General features: G+C 43.6%; 1 protein-coding gene across 2 annotated transcripts in view; it reads left to right on the forward strand.

The window, feature by feature from the left end:
• The window catches only part of RAB14 (RAB14, member RAS oncogene family), a 187,658-nt gene that overhangs the window by 151,564 nt on the left and 18,782 nt on the right, over positions 1-17,312 (forward strand). For both annotated transcript variants that reach the window (XM_078641872.1, XM_078641871.1), the window contains one exon: positions 13,362-13,428. In XM_078641872.1, the coding sequence (XP_078497998.1) occupies positions 13,362-13,428 (67 nt within the window). The remainder of the gene's footprint in view (positions 1-13,361; positions 13,429-17,312) is intronic.

Raw genomic sequence — 17,312 nt, forward strand, 5'->3', positions numbered from 1 at the left:
TCTTCAAATGTCTCTTTTAAAATGACTATTGATTTTCTCAAGGCTTGATCATTACAGTTGTTTTCAATGTTATGGATGTAGTTTGGGAGTTTACGAACGCTTGTCTCTCACTATCTGCTAACGACAGTACTTTTGGCATACTGCTTGCTACTCTGATTCAGGCATGTGAATCTATGAAAGATACTCCAATACTGGATAAAAAAACAAGTTACTAATCTGTAACTACAGTTATCCAATAATGGTATCTTTCATAGATTAACCATGCACTCACCCTCCTCCCCGTAGAGTCAGTTCTCCGTGATTTGGGCATACTTCCCACTTGTGCTAGGAAAATCTGAGGAGAACTGCCTCTGCTGAGGGTGCTGGTATCTGATTGGTTGAAGCTGACACTTGGTTATTTTTACTACAAGGATGCAGATAGGCTACTAAGATTTAGGCCTCAGTCTTATTTCTTTTTAGCCTATTATTTATTTATGGCACTACTTTTGTGTTTTACCGTGGGACTACCGCCTCGACGACCGTGAATGATTCAGGCATGTGAATGTATGAAAGATACCAATACTGGATAACTGTAGTTACAGATAAGTAACTTGTTTTCTTCCCAATTCTGCCATCACCAAGATGCCAGACTTTAAAATGTCATATCCAACACAAGGAAATTATGGACATGACTCTCTGACAAAAAAAATTTCCGCCTGTCCTGGTCAGAGGGGTTGGCTTCCCTCACCTCTGACGGAAGCCTGATTCGCATACCAAAGGCGGTAAGCTGTTAGAAGCTCCCAGCCTTGGAATGCTAATTTACCATCCTTCCTGGAGGAGGTGTAAAAAGACCTACCTCCAGATCAGATATTGTTCCTGACTGAACCAGTCAGCCAGCACACTAGAGGGCTGGTTGGTTTCTGGGTGTACGTCTAAGGTACCTTCTTGGTGATATATTAAAAAATCCTCCCTGGAATCAGTGTGTGTTTATTAATGCGAGGTGTTTGATACCAAACACCATAGGTTTCAGTGAAGCCATTATGTAGCTGGGAAAATAATTCTGACTGGTGCTCAGCACAAAACTTAAGATGGCTTCCCTGCTCACTTGTAATGTCTAGTCATAGACCTAGAGATTACAGGGGCATATTTGCTCATGCAGATATGTCCCCAAATAAAATACAATGCACCTTGCTTTAGGGCTCAAAGTCCGGAAGTAGCAGTGATTTACATATATTGAATGCATTGACTTCGACATAGCACACAGGAGTGTCCTGTCCTGTTTCAGTCATGGTTTGCACCATATCACGCAGCCTGTATTGGCAGTCTGTGTGGAATTTGTGTATGGTCCCTTATGGAGGCATACGCTATGCTGCAGCCCTAATTGACCCTCTAGCACTCATGCTCTGGGTACCAGGGGTACTATTTACTTGGGACTTATCTGTGTGCTAAAGGCCTTAGCAAATTGTTGCACAGTTAGGTAACACCTTGTTTTAGTGCAGAGGTCTGATTAGCAGAGTAGAAAATCAGCATCTGGTAGATAAAAGGGAGGGAAAAAGTGCTAAGAAACAAAAAGAAAAACTGCAAAACTCTATCTTTATTCCCGAATTACTATACTCACTGTTGACTTGTAGGTCATCCTCATGAGCTATGAAGAATAAGCCACTGTGATCGATGACATTCCATTATTACCTATGGTGCAAGCCTTGTTGACAAAAGTGAAGATCATTGTGGATGACAACCCTTGTTGAAGACGACAGCTCCTTTAGTATTGAGACAGTTGTTAATGACGATGCAGCAGACTACCACCCCAAGGGGTCCTCGCCTAAGACCCTAGTTTTACCATCCGTGGCAAACCTTAAAATGCCTGCCAGCTTGTTCATGGCAAGCCTGTCTACAATGGATTTTTCTATACTAATTTCTTTTTTATCCACTAAGGCTACCGCACACCTACCCATCCAAATTATGGCTTCTGAGCTGGAGGAAGATCTGAGTGACCTGGACTCTTTAGAGACCGCCTACGGCCCTATTGAGCTGGAAGCGTTAAGTCCCTGAAAATGAAGAGGCCTTAGATGAAGAGGAAACCTATCGGGAGTATCTGCTGCAGATGTTCGTAGCTAACAACTCTCCTCAAAACTATGGACCTCGTTAAATGTAAAGAAAGAGGTCATGCAGGTGTCTCTTTAGACATTTTTTCCCCAGCGACATATGATGGACCTCTTTAAAAGATTACTTCCTCAACACCCTACACCTGCCATTCCTCCGCCACTTACATCTCCTCTACCCCCAACTCCTATGGTGACATCTTCCATAGCTGACACACAAACACTGGCCCTGTCAGCTTGTTCAAATCTGGCGTACAACAACTCAGTATTTTCAGTGTACTCTAATTTGGAAGAAGGCTAACTCCCACAAGAAGACGACGAAGGTAATGATGAATGGGGTAGTTATTATAATCTTGCAAATGCTCGGAGGTAAAGAGTGGCTAAGAAGTTTACTTTCCCAATGGCTTTGGTGAAGCAGCAATGCTTCCCTTATAACTTTAAGGAACTGTCATACAGAACATTTCCTTACCTTTATTGGCTTTTGTTTGGTGAGCCAAACTAAAATTGAAGAGCATGCCAGCCCCTGTTCCAATGGTGGTACCCTGCAAAGCACAGCGCAGGGACCCAGCCTGCCGTATGGACCACCAAGACTTATGTCCGCGGCCCAACGCAGATTAAAGAACCCAATCCAATTATGCTATAGGTTTTGCATAATGAAGTTAGACCAAAATGTTAATCAGTACTACATCAATCTGATGTTCCACCAAAATTCCTAAATTGCAAAAGTTCTCACGAATTTCAATGCTTCATTTATACAAGATTTCTAACGCAACCGCCAACACATGTTTCAACGCCATATTTCTCAAGGCATGAATTCAAAAAAGGCCTGTATTACAGATCTGAATATTGAAAATGAACTTATCTTTTTAATACTTTTCTCTTCCATCCAAAAATACTCCAGTGACACATTTTTCGCTCGCTCCTCTCAAATTTGTTAATAATTATGGCTATTGGTCTGTAATTTTTAAATGCTGCCCCACTCAAGTGTTATCAGGAGTACAGGTCCAGTTTTCTTCTTACTTGGTTAGTTTACTTGAAAACGCTTAGAGATGAGTGATGTAGTTGTCAGATAATTTGGGCCATACAGTTAGTTCAGTGGTGGCAGCATCAACCAAAGCTGCAAATGCCTTACTAATATAAGGCTGCTTTGATCACCAGATGTGTCATGACATCTCTCCCCTAATTGACCTCCTCTGAGAAGACCAGAGCGAAAGTTAAAGTAATCCTAAAGGAGGGAGCAATAACAACTACAGCCATCATTAATGCTGCAATGGACGTATCCAAGGCTTCCATCGGCTGGTAGGGGCAGCTAGATTGCGAAGGCAGGGATGGCGGAGCGTAGGAAGCTGGTTCTGTATATACTACACCAAAGTAAGGTATAATGTGCACATAGTCCAGTAGATCCGCAAAGACTTTACAGAGGTAAAAGTAGAGACCACCTTACTCTTTATTTGTGGTAGTGTGGGCGAGCAGTAAGGCTTTGTCAGAGGGTAGTGTTTAGCATTCATCGTACACACTCCTGACAAGAAATTGTCACACACTCAGAGACTGTACTCAGACCAGTTGTTTGTATAAAAAAAATTTCTTTTATTGTATTTTATTTTTACAACCAAGGGGGACTTGGTACAGGTAAGTAAAGTTGTACTTTCATAGACCGTTTGATAAGAATATGAAAGCTGAATGAATTGGACTTTGTTACAGGTTGGTAATAAGTTTCACAACAGTTGTAACTACTCTGTGATTACTTTTGATTACTTTGCAATTACTTTTTAGATTACTTTTTCTTTCTATGCCTAGATATCACACTTGAGACATTTCCTAGACAAAGGTAAGTAAAACACTTTTGCATTAAAACACAATTCCTTAGGTTTCCATACAAACACAACTCAATACTTGAAATGTTTTCAGAGGAAAACAGTCGCTGCAATGCTATGGAGAAAAATTAGGTTAATTAGTTTATCGATTTGCAGGTAAGCATCAGTCTTTTGGGTTGAGTTTCTGGGGTTAGAACAAAGGTTCTCCCAAGGTCAAGTAGTCACTTAAAGAGCACCCTCAGGGGCACTAGGGCAGCAGAGGACAGAGTGCTGAGGTCCAATATTAGCCTAGGGGGCTGTTGGTTGCTGGCTGCTCTCGTGCAATCCACGGGGTTGAGAGAGCAAAGCTCTGAGGCTTAAGCTCAGGGCAAAGGGGGATCCTAGTTAGCACACGAGGTGCACCCACAGCGGCACAGGGGTGGCTGGGTGCATGGTGCTGGATCAGCGTTGGGTGCCCTGTTTTCTATGGGAGATCTCTGGTCTGAACAAACATTACAGGTCGGGCAAGAAGGCTTCCTGGAGGCGACCACCGGTTGGAGAGGTATGTTTGGATGCTGGGGGTTTCCTGGACATCGTCGGTTGAGCCACCGAAGGCTGTGGGGAGTCTGGTGCAGGGGTGTTTTTAAGCGTCTGGTTTCTTTACCAGCTCTGGTCGCATTTGGAGGGACCCGCCAGATAGAGGCTGCAGGTATCGGAAGGCTTGAGTTAGGTCAGTGATCACTAGATCCCAGGTCAGGAAAGAGGGGGGGGGGACCTCCTTGTGGTGTTGATCACCCGGGGCATGGGCGTCTGGTGCAGAGTGGTGCAGACTTGTGGATTTTTCCGGAGCCAGATGATGGTTCTTGAGCAGGTCCGGTACTCACGGGAGACGGTCTTTATAGGGAAGGCAGGACATGTTCTCCGGGTTCTGGGAGACTGCTGGGTGCAGGACACTTCGGGATTCCGCTGGAGGAGGTCGAGGTCAGGACAGGCCGGTAGGGCTGGGGCCAAGACAATTGGTGGTGGTGTTCTTCCATTAGCACGGCTTTTCAGTACTTCTTGCTTGTCCCAAGGATGCAAGGTTCAGGGTTGGCCCTAATTTCTCAATTTGTGGGCGTTTCAGGTTTGTACAGGTTGGAACCAATGGGTACCTTCCTTTGGGTGAGTATACCCCTATTATGCCATCCTCCCGTGGGAGGGGGCATAAGCCTAAGTCTGGTTGGCTGGGTCCCCATCTTCAAAATTGCGGGGACTGAGAATTGTGCTTAGCTATGCCTCCCCCACCTGATGGGTGGGGTTAGCAAAGGTGGGTGCACCTCTCCTCCCATCTCTCCTATCTTGGTTTTCCCGACGATTCACCTTCCTAAAGCGCGCCTAGATGCCTTCGGGCAGTAGTTTGCACTTTAGAAATACTCTCATTCATTCAGAACCAGTGGGGGCCAGTTTCATGGGAGCAGCAAATGGCTAAGTCAGCACACACAGGTGGCAAGCCTTTGAAGCTTCCACTTTGTGGGCTCTGTCCAATGGGGGGGGGGGGGAGAAGAGTGGTGGTGGGGGTGGCGTGGCACCTCTGACCAGGAGATGCTTTTTTTTATTTCAGGACCCCAAGAGCATGAGGCTCTTGACCCAGGGTTCCAGAAACATGTCTGGGGGTAGCAGCTGGCGAGCAGCCACTCAGCCAGGACACTACTAGAGTTAGGTCATTTTTCAGGGGGCATCTCTAAGATGCACTCCGAGTGCATTTGGTGTTAAATCCCACAATGGCATCACTGTGGGTTTAAATTGCTGAGAAGTTTGATACCAAACGTCCCAGAATTCAGTAAAGCTATTATTATGCTGTGGAGTTCGTAATGACAAACTCCCAGACATATACTCTTTATGGCTTTACTGCCTTGCATTCCATAATAAAAAAGGCTCTGTGTTACCATTGGTATTAATACTTTGTGTCCACTTCCATGGCGCACCGGCAGTGTGAAGATACTCCAGATCTTTTTTTGGAGAGCAGGATGTCGAAGCCGAACCACTGCCATAGACTTATGCTGTGGAAGGTCAAGTCTTCACTTTGGAGGAGATTTTAGGCTCCGAAGCTGAGATAGGTGAGCCATTGACTACCCAACTTCATGCATCGAAGATAGCTGCAGTGAGTAAACCCTTACCAGCTGCAGTGAGTAAACCCTTACCACCTCCCACACAGCCGTGACGCCATGCTGAGGTCGAGCATCGCCCCAAAGGGGGTCGAGCTTCAAGCTCACAGGCCCAACAGGGCGCTCCCGGGAACGCCACTGCTAGAAAGCCATGGTATTATTGGACACTGCTTCGGACCCAGCGTCCTCCCAGTGCTGAAGTACATGCATAAGCTACGCCCTGCCACTTACAACACCTCTTTCGTGCTGGGGACGAAAATGTCCTCGAAGCAGACTTCGGACTCTAAACAGAAGCGCTGAAATCTATTTCAATGCCAGCAGGCCAGTTCCAGTCTTCAGCACCAAATCGCCCAGTGTCCAGGGTGCCATCTTCCTCAGAAGATCAAGACCAGCCAATCCTCCATCACCTTAAGGTAGAGCTCAACACACATCAGCAGCGCATCTCAATACACCCAGAAACTTTTTGGATTCTGGCTCCACCTCCATCCAAAGCCAAGGATTTGCAAGAAAGGAAACTCTCCTTTAAGAAAGCCCTCAACCCACCACTGGAACTAGCTCCCAAGATGCCTCTGCGCCGTGATCTAAGCGCTACTGTGCCTCGTTGTCTCCCTTAGCTTCCTCCTTAGCTTCCTCCTTCTCACCTTTCTCCTTCATCTCCACCCACCACCCTCTTCACCACAACCACTTGCAGACCCCTTACCCCTCTTTCCACAAAGGTCCCCTCACTTGGGGATTTGATGCAGACAGTCCTGGATTCCCCGGTGACTCGTATGAGTTGCCTTTAGATCCACAGGAAGACTATAACATTGATACCTTAGGGATACCAACCCTGACTTGTACCTTGCAACGGTTTCCTTACCGGATGACACTACCTCATGCCATGAGGTTCTCTAAAGGGCAGCCACTTACTGTAAGGTAGAAATGCATAAGCAGCCAGAGGATGACTATTTTCTGCTGGAGACTATCTCCGCCACCTAGTGATCTATTCATTATCTGCCTATGCTTAAGCCTGCTCCTGATACTTTTAGGGAGCCGGTGAAGGCAGTTTAATAAAAAAAACACTTATACACACGCTCGCTCGCTCTCACTCACTCACATTCTCACACACGCACTTTCACACACACTCTCACTCTCTCACACACACTCTCACTCTCACACACACACACACACACACACACTCACTCTCTCACACACTCTCTCACACACTCTCTCACACACTCTCACACTCTCTCACTCACTCTCTCACTCTCTCACACACACTCTCACTCGCTCACACACTCTCACTCTCTCACACACTCTCTCACTCTCTCACACACTCTCACACTCTCTCACTCTCTCTCACACACTCTCTCACTCTCTCTCACACACTCTCTCACTCTCTCACACACTCTCTCACTCTCTCACACACTCTCTCACTCTCTCACACACTCTCTCACTCTCTCACACACTCTCTCACTCTCTCACACACTCTCTCACACTCTCACTCTCTTTGAGCAAGTGGTTTCCGGTGCTCAGCACTTAATTGTCAACACAGACGCTTGTGACAGTCTACCACAAGGTGGCGGTGTCTCAGATGACCACAAAAAGTCAATTATTAATTCCATATACATTCAAAATTACTATTCTCCCGTATTGTATCTTTTATAGATTCACATGGTTGAAACTTACCCGTCATCATGGTGGTAGTCCCACTGTAAGAAATCCCACCATGACTGGCAAGATTCAAGCATTTGAATCTATAAAATATATCAATACTGGAGAAACACAGTGTTACGGGTAAGTAACTCCCGCCAAGCCATTATTATAGCTCTCACGTCCTGGAATAGTTTGAATTGTCACATTTGTAGGAGTTTGATGGTTAGTAGTTTTTTTGTTACTATCACTGGCAGCATGGCAGGGGCAATGTGTGGTGCAAGCTGACCAAGAGCGCAGGCACTTATATATTTACAAATTCAGCACTGTGTTTAGGCATATATATATATATGTGTGTGTGTATATATCTCAAGATCTTCTCTTTCTGACCTGTTTATATTTCGGGGCCACCTACCACCATACCCTGTTTATATATGGGACCACTTACCACCTGACTCCCTTGCAAGTTCACACCACCTGGAAGTGTTCCAACTCCCAGGGCAGGTGGTGAAGAATGCATTGCCTCCTGCCAGGGAAAGTAAAAAATAAACTTGAGAAGAACGTTGCTGCCCACTCTGCTACACATTGGCGCATTACCAATTTTGTTGGTCTGTTATCTGCTTCAATTGCAGAAGTAAGGGCCTCGCTTATACTTCACTTAGCTGCTGTTGCGTTAATGGAGGGGCTCAAGAGTCATTCCGCCCTGGGTCCCACCTTCCCCTGTATGTAACTGCAACATTGTTTTAACACAACTTATCAGACTTCCTTTCGAATCACTCCTCTCTTGCAGAGTGCAGTTTTTCCTGGATGGTTGTCTTCTTAATGGCTATCTCCGCCTTCAGGGGTGTATGTGAGCTCCAGGCTCTTACCCAGCAGTAACATTTCTTCTAAGTTCGCAACAAAAGGGTAATTCTTAGAACAAACCCCAAGTTCCTCCCTAAGGCAGTCTCTAGTTTCCACCTTAACCAAACAATTGAACTTCCAGTCTTACACATCCAGAGTCAGTTGCTGAAAAGGCTCTTCACACTTTAGATGTCAAAAGAGCCCTCATGTGTTACATTGATGGAGCATAATCCTTTTGTAAGACACACCAGCTCTTGTCGCCTTTTCAATCCCACAGAGAAGATGTGCTCCTTCTAAAGCAGGAATAGGATGCTGGTTAGTCAAATTCAAACCTGTTATGCAGCCAAGACATCATTGCCTATTCCCCATAAACCGCATTCAACCAGCAAAAAAAAAGGAACCTCTATGCCTTTTATGGATAACATTCGAATCGCTGACCTCTGCACAGCAGTTACCTGATCCACACCACACACCTTTACCAAGCACTACTGGATGTCTTAGCTCACCAACAAGCCAATGTTGGTCAAAAAGTCCCATGTACCCTTTTTCAGTCTTCTGCAGCATCCTCTGGCTTTACGGAGGACTGCATGCACAGCATGTGTATCTACAGCTACACATGCAATGAACAGAAAATATTACCCTCTGTTCATGGAATGCAGTGCTGAAACGGCCATCTGTTATATTTGCTGTCAACACTAAGTGAATAGGACAGTAACTGCAATTGCTTTTGTCATATGCACAACACACCGTGGACCAGGATATTAGAAAAAGTCCATATAGCTTATTTAATGTAATACATTATAGCGCATTTTCTGACCAGACCTGAAAAACATTCTGCAATGAATAAAGCAGCTTACTATGCTTTCATAGGCAATGTTTCCTTGTCATACAGATGTAAAGCTGAGATGTAAAGCCGAGATTGGCAGTTGGTACACATTCAGTAGATATTACTACACTAACAGCTTGGCAATGCAAGAGGCCAGAGATTACTGAAGACTTCTTTTCACATACACTTCTGTAAGATGGCAACTCTATGTTGCAATCAGGCTAAAACACTGGAATCTAGAATGGGTTCACCCTGCAAAATATGTATTTTAGCTGGAGGCTCTTATAAGTTTACGTTGCTCCCTCCTTTTACCCTGGCGAAGTAATATTATGTAATTTGTGCTTAGATTAATTTTTATTGGTCACAGGTGACTGTGATGAGGGATATGGCTACATATTCATCATCCAGAGTCAGTGTGCAAGATACTTTTACAAGGACCCCAGATCACAGTGCTGGGATCATTAGCTAATGGCATAGACTAGCAATAATTCAAATCACTCAAAGCTTGACCCACAGCAGAGGATCTCAGCTAATAATCTTTACGGAACTTGTGAGTGACTGCGACAACAACATATTCAAGCTTCAGTGGTAGGCTACCTAACCAATACAATGATCCAACTCCATGAATAGACCGTCAAACCAGCTGCTATACAACCAAGGAAAATTAAGTTTCACTTAACCACCTTTGGGCGATGTTGAAAATGTATCTATGCCCGCAAAGAGGGTTTACGCCCATGGATGTAGCCACCAAGCCTAAACAACCAGCAGTCAAATTCTGTATTGTCATGTCTCCCTAATCAGGCAATCAAATGGGAAGGCCAAAGCACACCCACCATATATGGCGACATTGTTGCCCTCAATCGGATGCAGTGCTTTTCAAAACTAGAACTGAACGCCAAATATTATTAGCTGTACCCCACAGACTGGTACATTACCACCTTCTACACGCCCAGGGCACTCCGAGGATAAGGGAGACTATACTACAACATATTTTCAGCAGCCAAAGTATTTCAAAATGCCTTCTGAGAAACATTGTCAGGACTTGAAGGTGTTATAAACATACTTGACCACCTGTTGATCTTCTCCAAAACTGTAGAAGAACATTATCACAGACTTCGAGCAATCCTGAAAAGACCCTCCGGCCATTGATGTGCCCTCCACAAATCCAAGGCTAATTCTTCAAGAATTAGTTTAATTTCTTTGGGTAAGCCTTTTTAAAGGAAGGCATTAGCATTGACCCACATAAATAGGAGGATATTCAGAATGTCCCAACTTCTGTGTCTGAAGTGAGAAATTTCCTCAGCAAGGTGAACTACTGTGGACAGTTCAAACCGAAATTAACCACCCCCGCAGAAACACTAAGAAGACGCAGAAGGTCCCAGCTGGGTTGCAGTGGTCAAAGAGTCAAGGAATTATTCTAAAATGTCAACTCCGCACTGTTTAATGCTGCAGTGCAGTACTACAATCCACAATGAAGCAGAGCACATAGTGGATGCAAACTCAGTGGGGTTGGGATCTGTCCTAGTGTAGAAAAGTCCAGGTGAACCGTGAGCAGGGCTTTCAGGGCCACTCCTAGATAGTGAGGCACTAGCGATTAAATGTTTGATCACCTACTTCTACCTCTATGGGTGAGAATTCAAGGTAATGACCAACCATTAGCCACTAGTTCACCTATTTGCAAGCACCTCCCTCCTCCCACTAACCGTTCACATAGAAAAGTATGTAGTGCAACTCCAAAAGGTTCAGCTTTTTACTGGTCTAATGACTGGGCTAAGTTAGCCAAGCCAACTACCTTTCAAGACACCGGAAGAACCACGATATGAAGGCTGACTTTTACATTAACTTTACAGAAGAATACATTCAGTTAATCTGGAAAGTAGCCTACCCAGGTCAGTCTCGATTGAGGAACTGATCAAAGAATACCACAAGAAGAGTTCCTTTAAAAGATACATTAGGCGCTATGACAAGGGTCATGAAGACATTGCTCTCCGATTTCAGAATCTAAGATGGGCACATTTGTACCACTCTCTGCAAGCTGTGGGGAGTAAGATCAGAAGAGTACATCCCAGGTTAGGCTGATTATAAGGGTTCACTGAAGAGTAGTCCAAAAAACTCTGCAAGAGAGGGTATTTGAGTTGGTCCAGTAAGGGCATCAAGGAATGGGCAAAATAAATCTGGAAAAATTAGTTTGCAGCCATGGACAGTCTCGTCAAAAAGGCCTTGCTCGAGTGCCCGTCATACATGGTTTCCAGTGGAGGTGAGCGGCTAGCCCCAGCTATCAAAGCAGTGTGACTCTCCTTAGTCTTCTGAACCTGCCAGATGGTAGCAGGAGTTTATCTTTATTGATGTGCGCGAAATTGCTTGGGGTGGAAATAGTGAGGTAATCAGCCTTTGAACATGGAAGACCAAAACTAGAAAAGATAATTGCTACTTAAGGAATAGCCTGGGACCTGAAAATTGACAATTGTCCACCATTTCAGGCAAGCAAGTTCCAAAAATACATTCAAAACATAGGGACATACTATCACGCTCCGGAGGCCATTAGCTCAATTGGAAGTGGAGTAGTTCATCCGAATCCTGAACACAGCACTAAGAATTAGAATGGAGAAGTACGGAGGTCAAAAATGCCCCCCCACAACTGCCTGAGAATATCGGAACCCCCACTACGCTATACATTGTGCTCCCTCCTCACTCCTACTTAGGCCCATGAATAATACCATTATGACAGTCCCACAGTGGAAGCCCATCTCACTGGATTCCAAAGCATGCCATTGATAACGAGAGAACCACAATGGCTGAACAAGTCTGTGAAGGTGGGCCATGCTGCCTAATATTCAAGTAGAAGATAAAGGCCCAATCGGGGATTAACATCCACAGTGGAAATTTCACACATTCGACAAAAAAGCCTATGGACCATTCAGTGCTGTGAAAGGAACAGTGGCAACGATCCAGAGAGAAACGGAGATCATTCCTATCCTACCTCAGTGCTTTTAAAGACCTCAGTGCCTCGGAGCCTAGGAGTCATGGCACACCCTGACACAATGCAGCAAGGAGAGAACCCCGCCACCACTGCCATCAGGTGCGCTAGTAACGTGAACAGATCCCAGAAGAAGTGCGAAGATTGACGTTTACTTCCTCTAATTCGCCACAAAGACACGAAGATTGCATTCCCTGCCAGAGTTATGACTCAAGGCCAAATTCCACACCAAACGAAAGACTTGGTGTGTGGCAACAAATGCCCTTTTGAAAGTATGTTAAAGTTGATCCCATTGGGTTCAGTTGTAATCAACTAAAGTGGGAAGAGAGATAGTGAGTCACCGGGCCAATACCAGGGGCGCAGGGCATGCCGCACCCTCTCTGAGGCCAGACTTATTAAATTGTAGAAATAAACCGGTCGTGGTCGGTCTTGGCCAATACATGGCTTTCCAAACCTCATAGTGACTTTTTGAAATGACTATACAGATTATGTAAAAGGCATATTGAAGATGCACAAGGTGCTTAAGTGATTCCCAACAGAAATAAAATGCACTTGAATGTTTCCTGATGTGGCCTAAATGTAATGAGTATAACAATTTGGTTATGTATCTATTGAATATTCAAGCTGTTTATAATTTTTGATAGCACTTTACATGCCACCTTTTATAGCAATAGACCGCACAATGTTTGGACTGTTGACCAACTTAACCTCAGATTGTTCAACTTAGGTTTTTTTTTTTTAATTATAAATTCTAATGTTTTTCAACACTTTGTAAAGAGTTTTGAATTTGTGATTATGTGCTTTCATTTAATAGATTCTGGACTCATTAAATTTTATCGACTTTGTGTTCGAACTTCTTTTGCAGGAGATGGGAGGTCGAGGATTAAGCTCACACACACACACACACACACACACACCTTTTTGTGTTCACGTTTGTGCTGATTTCATGTTCTAGTAGGTTATCTTGGTGCGTGAAGAGGGTAAATTAATAAAACATTGGCAAATATTTGTAGTTGTGTATTAATTAGGCCCTGTTAACCAGCCTTGAAATTAATTGTTTTACAGACGAAGCACATATAACCATTTAAGCAGCTGGTTGACAGATGCAAGGAACCTAACTAATCCCAATACAGTAAGTTGAATGACTAATGATAAAAATACGATTACAGTGGCCTAAGACAATGCTATTTTTGAAATTTGTATAAATCTTTTAATTTTCTCCAAGTGTTTCTTGCTTTCCTAGCTGTTATGTGAGCTTGAAGTAGCGGGTGTATGGTATGTTTAGTGGTGTGGGGGATTGTTTTTCTCAGTGCAGGCCCTTTTCGAAATTGAGAATGTTATTTGGAAAGTGACCTTGTTTAAAACATGTCACGGAGGAAATGCTATTATTAGCAGGGTATCCATTCCTTTAAGAGGATAAATGTTGTTTTCACTGTTAGTGGTGGCCCTGTATCTATGACCAAAGGCAATAAACAATCTGGTGTCACCAATTTATGTATTTATATTAAGGGTGGGCGTAGTTCGCGAAGTAGCGTTACGCGAAGCTACGCGAAGTGCACTTCGCACTACGCGAACTTCACGTAGCACTACGCGAGCTGCGTAGTAGCATGTTCGCACTGTGCAAGATACGTTTTCAATGATTGCACAGTGCGGACAAGCATCCGGCACTGTGCAAGCATTGAAAACGGCATCTTGCACAGTGCGAGCAGTAGTTTTCTGCTGCTCGAGTAGATTACTCGAGCGGCAGCTTTCCCAACGCGAACAGGTAGTTTCTCATTGAGAGCGGTCGCGAGCATGCGCAACCACTCACAATGAGAAACCTGACCTCCTCGCGTTGAGAATCTCGCCGGGATGTCATTTTGCTTGCTCGCGGTCGCGAACATGACGTTCAGGACCGCGAATAAGCAAAAAATGACCGCTGCACTACGCTACGCTGCACTACGCATGTTCGCACTGTGCTACGTGCAGCTCGCGTAGTGCGAAGGTGCGAAAACTTCGCAAACTCCGCGAGCGTAGCATAGTGCTTCGCCCAGGGTTAATTTATATGTATATATTTTTAGAGGAGTAAATATTTGCAGTATATAAAAAAGCTGAAGAAGGCCCAATTTTATTTTCATTTTTAAACCAGCTTGGTAAACGCATTAGGTTTCGCCTATTTGTTTATTTATACGTTTTTTGTAATTTAGCTTGGTGAGCAGTTAAGCAATATAAATTAAAGTGTGAATATGGCAGGAAGTGATGGGGGCTCAGTGGGGTTTGAAAACACAGGAGAGCAGGAAAGGGGTGGTTTTGAAAACAACTGTGGAGGTCAACGAAAGAGAAAATATGTATTCTACGAGTGCAGGTTTGAAACAAAAATAGAGTACCTGCTGCCAGTAAGTAATTCAGTGAAATCATGCATATGAACGCCTCCCGAGCAGCCTTTAGTTATCGGGTGTTGAGTGCTTCAAAATGTAAAGGCCGGGTACCAGTGTCCACGGCAATGCCCGGCTTGTGTACAATGAAGAAAGACTGATTTCAACGCGTCTAACCAACATGCCACCTCTGTGATGGAATCAGTAAAAATAAGGCATTGCCGTGCACTGGAGAGCAGGAAGGGTGTCCATGAAAGAGACTGCAGGGACATGCACTATGTATGTGTGCAGGGCTGAAATGTAAATAATAAAATAAAAGCAAACTGCTATGGCGTGGCCGCATTGACCCCAACGTAGCGCTTTTAAAAATGTATTTTAAGCCATGTTATACAGCAGCTTGTGCTGCAGTGCTTCATCTTTAAAAACATTGATTGTCATTTGGTCTTGCACAGGCAAAACCAATTGGCTTTGCTGAGAAGTGCAGGTATTCCCTCCCGCTTTCTTTAAAACAGTGTGGGAGTCATCTAGAATTCAGAAAATGTCTGAAAACTTTTCTGTTTAGCCTATGCTAAGCATTTATCCGCTGGTTTTCACTAGACCTTTGGTATTAAAGTGTTAAAATATCTCCCCGCAGCTCCATCTAAGCTCTCAACTCTAGGTGTCATAAGCGCGGAGATACTCCTTCGGGAGTTTATTCATAGCGCTATAAAAACCTATAAATAAATAAATAAATAAATAAATATTCTCTGGTAAGAAAATTAAAGAAACACAGTTACTCCGTACAGAAGAGTACCTGCCCATTTAAAGCACTGGGCAGCTGCACTGCATAAAATATAGCACACATAAAAACTACAATAAAGTGACACTGCTTACAGTGTCTGACAAACATTTTTTATTCTTTGTCTGCAATATTTAATTCTGAAAATAATACGTCATGATGATACATCAGCTGTAGAGGAACACTAAGAAAAACAATAGAACATATCTAATTCAGTCATTGGCCAAATTAATAAAAATAGGGTAGAATTGAAACAACTTTACAGATGTACCACGAAAAGGACGTTTAAGAAGTATAATATAGGTAAGAGGGTGGTGAGATGCATTTTAGTGCATATATTTGTGTTTGTGTGCTTTTATGTACGTGTGTGTGTCTAAGGTAAAGTGTTGGGTTGAGGGGGGGGACTAGATACCAGTGAACACGTAATTTGCGTAGTCTGATTTACACAGCTGTTTCGGTGCAGACATTCACAGCAGTTCAAATGTGACAGCTCACACTTTTTAACCCCTTGGAATGCCTCTTCCTCGTTTGAAGATCACTGGTTAAATGTAGATAAGGAAAAACATACACGTAATAGGTTTACTGTTTGTTTTGCTGGTCAAAGACCTTCGCCAATCATAGTTTTATGATCCAAAAGTAAAATGACAGATTGCGAAAATAACGAGCATTAAACACAGCTTTATTTTAAACAAGAAGAGAGCTTCAAACTGGAACCCAAATCAACTTTGTATTGTCAGAATCATATAGTGCTGTGAATCCCTGAAGGGGTCGCGAACCACTCTGCTTTGAATCGTGTTGCTGGATGACTTTGCGGAGTGCATTGCTGAAAAGGATGTGTGTTCTAATTAGACCTATGGGCGGCTTTGGGTAAGGTGACCGAGGTTTGCAAATGCACTGTAACCATTGTGCAGAGGTATTGGTGCGCATAAATGTGTGACAAAAATGCAGATACGCATGGCGATACCTACCACTCTTATTTCTGACTTTAATCTTTCCTAATAGTTATATATGTAGTAAGGGTCAGATTTTTATTGCTCCTACAATTCAAGCATTATCTTATCATAGTCGTCTAAAGTGAAAAGGGGTTTCCATCAGTGCAATGTATTGGCAGAAGGGTGGTAGGTGTGGAGTTTGTTCTGAAGAAAGGTCGTAGGTATGGAGTCTGTGCTGGTATGTATTGAGTTTGTCTGAAGGAAGGGAAGTGGCGGCTGTGAAGTATGAAAGTAGTGAGGCATAACAATGTAGCCATGATTTTACTGTAGGAAGTGAGCGAATGTGACTGTCATATAGATAGTTTGGGAGGGGGGGGGGGGGAGTAGGTTCTGCAACAAGTGGGGAAAACATAATTAGAACTCTGGACTCCTAATTCAGCAAGCGGCAGAATACCTTTTAATAAAATCTCATTTACTTTTAAATAAAGCTGCACACTTAGTAAATAGCAGGTCACATCTATGCTCTGTTGTAGAAGCTACTGTTTTTTTAGAGACACTAGTGAGACTTCTAGAACACAGCGCCTCTAGGTGCCGCTTGACTAATCATTCATGCCCACTTTTACATAGCAGACCACATTTTGTAAGGTTGCATAATATTGGCAATTAAAGAGACTGAAAGGTAGCAAAAATTTGGAAAGATGTGTTCTGGAACATAAATGCATATTGAGGGAGCACCTAAGAGTTCACTCAGTGTTAAAAGTGTAATCTGAGTTTACAGTGCACGATATAAGATCGTTTTACTTGTTTTTTAGTTTGGCATCTCGTGTAGTATTGCTTGTGGGTTTGGCCGGTATTCACTAAGCTTCACAAGGAATTACAGATGTGGCAAAGCAATATTTTTAAATCAAGAATCACAACCCTTGATGTTTGGTCACAGAGCCAGATATAATGT

Source organism: Lissotriton helveticus, chromosome 5_1 (assembly GCF_964261635.1).
Source record: "Lissotriton helveticus chromosome 5_1, aLisHel1.1, whole genome shotgun sequence".
Lineage (NCBI taxonomy): Eukaryota > Metazoa > Chordata > Amphibia > Caudata > Salamandridae > Lissotriton > Lissotriton helveticus.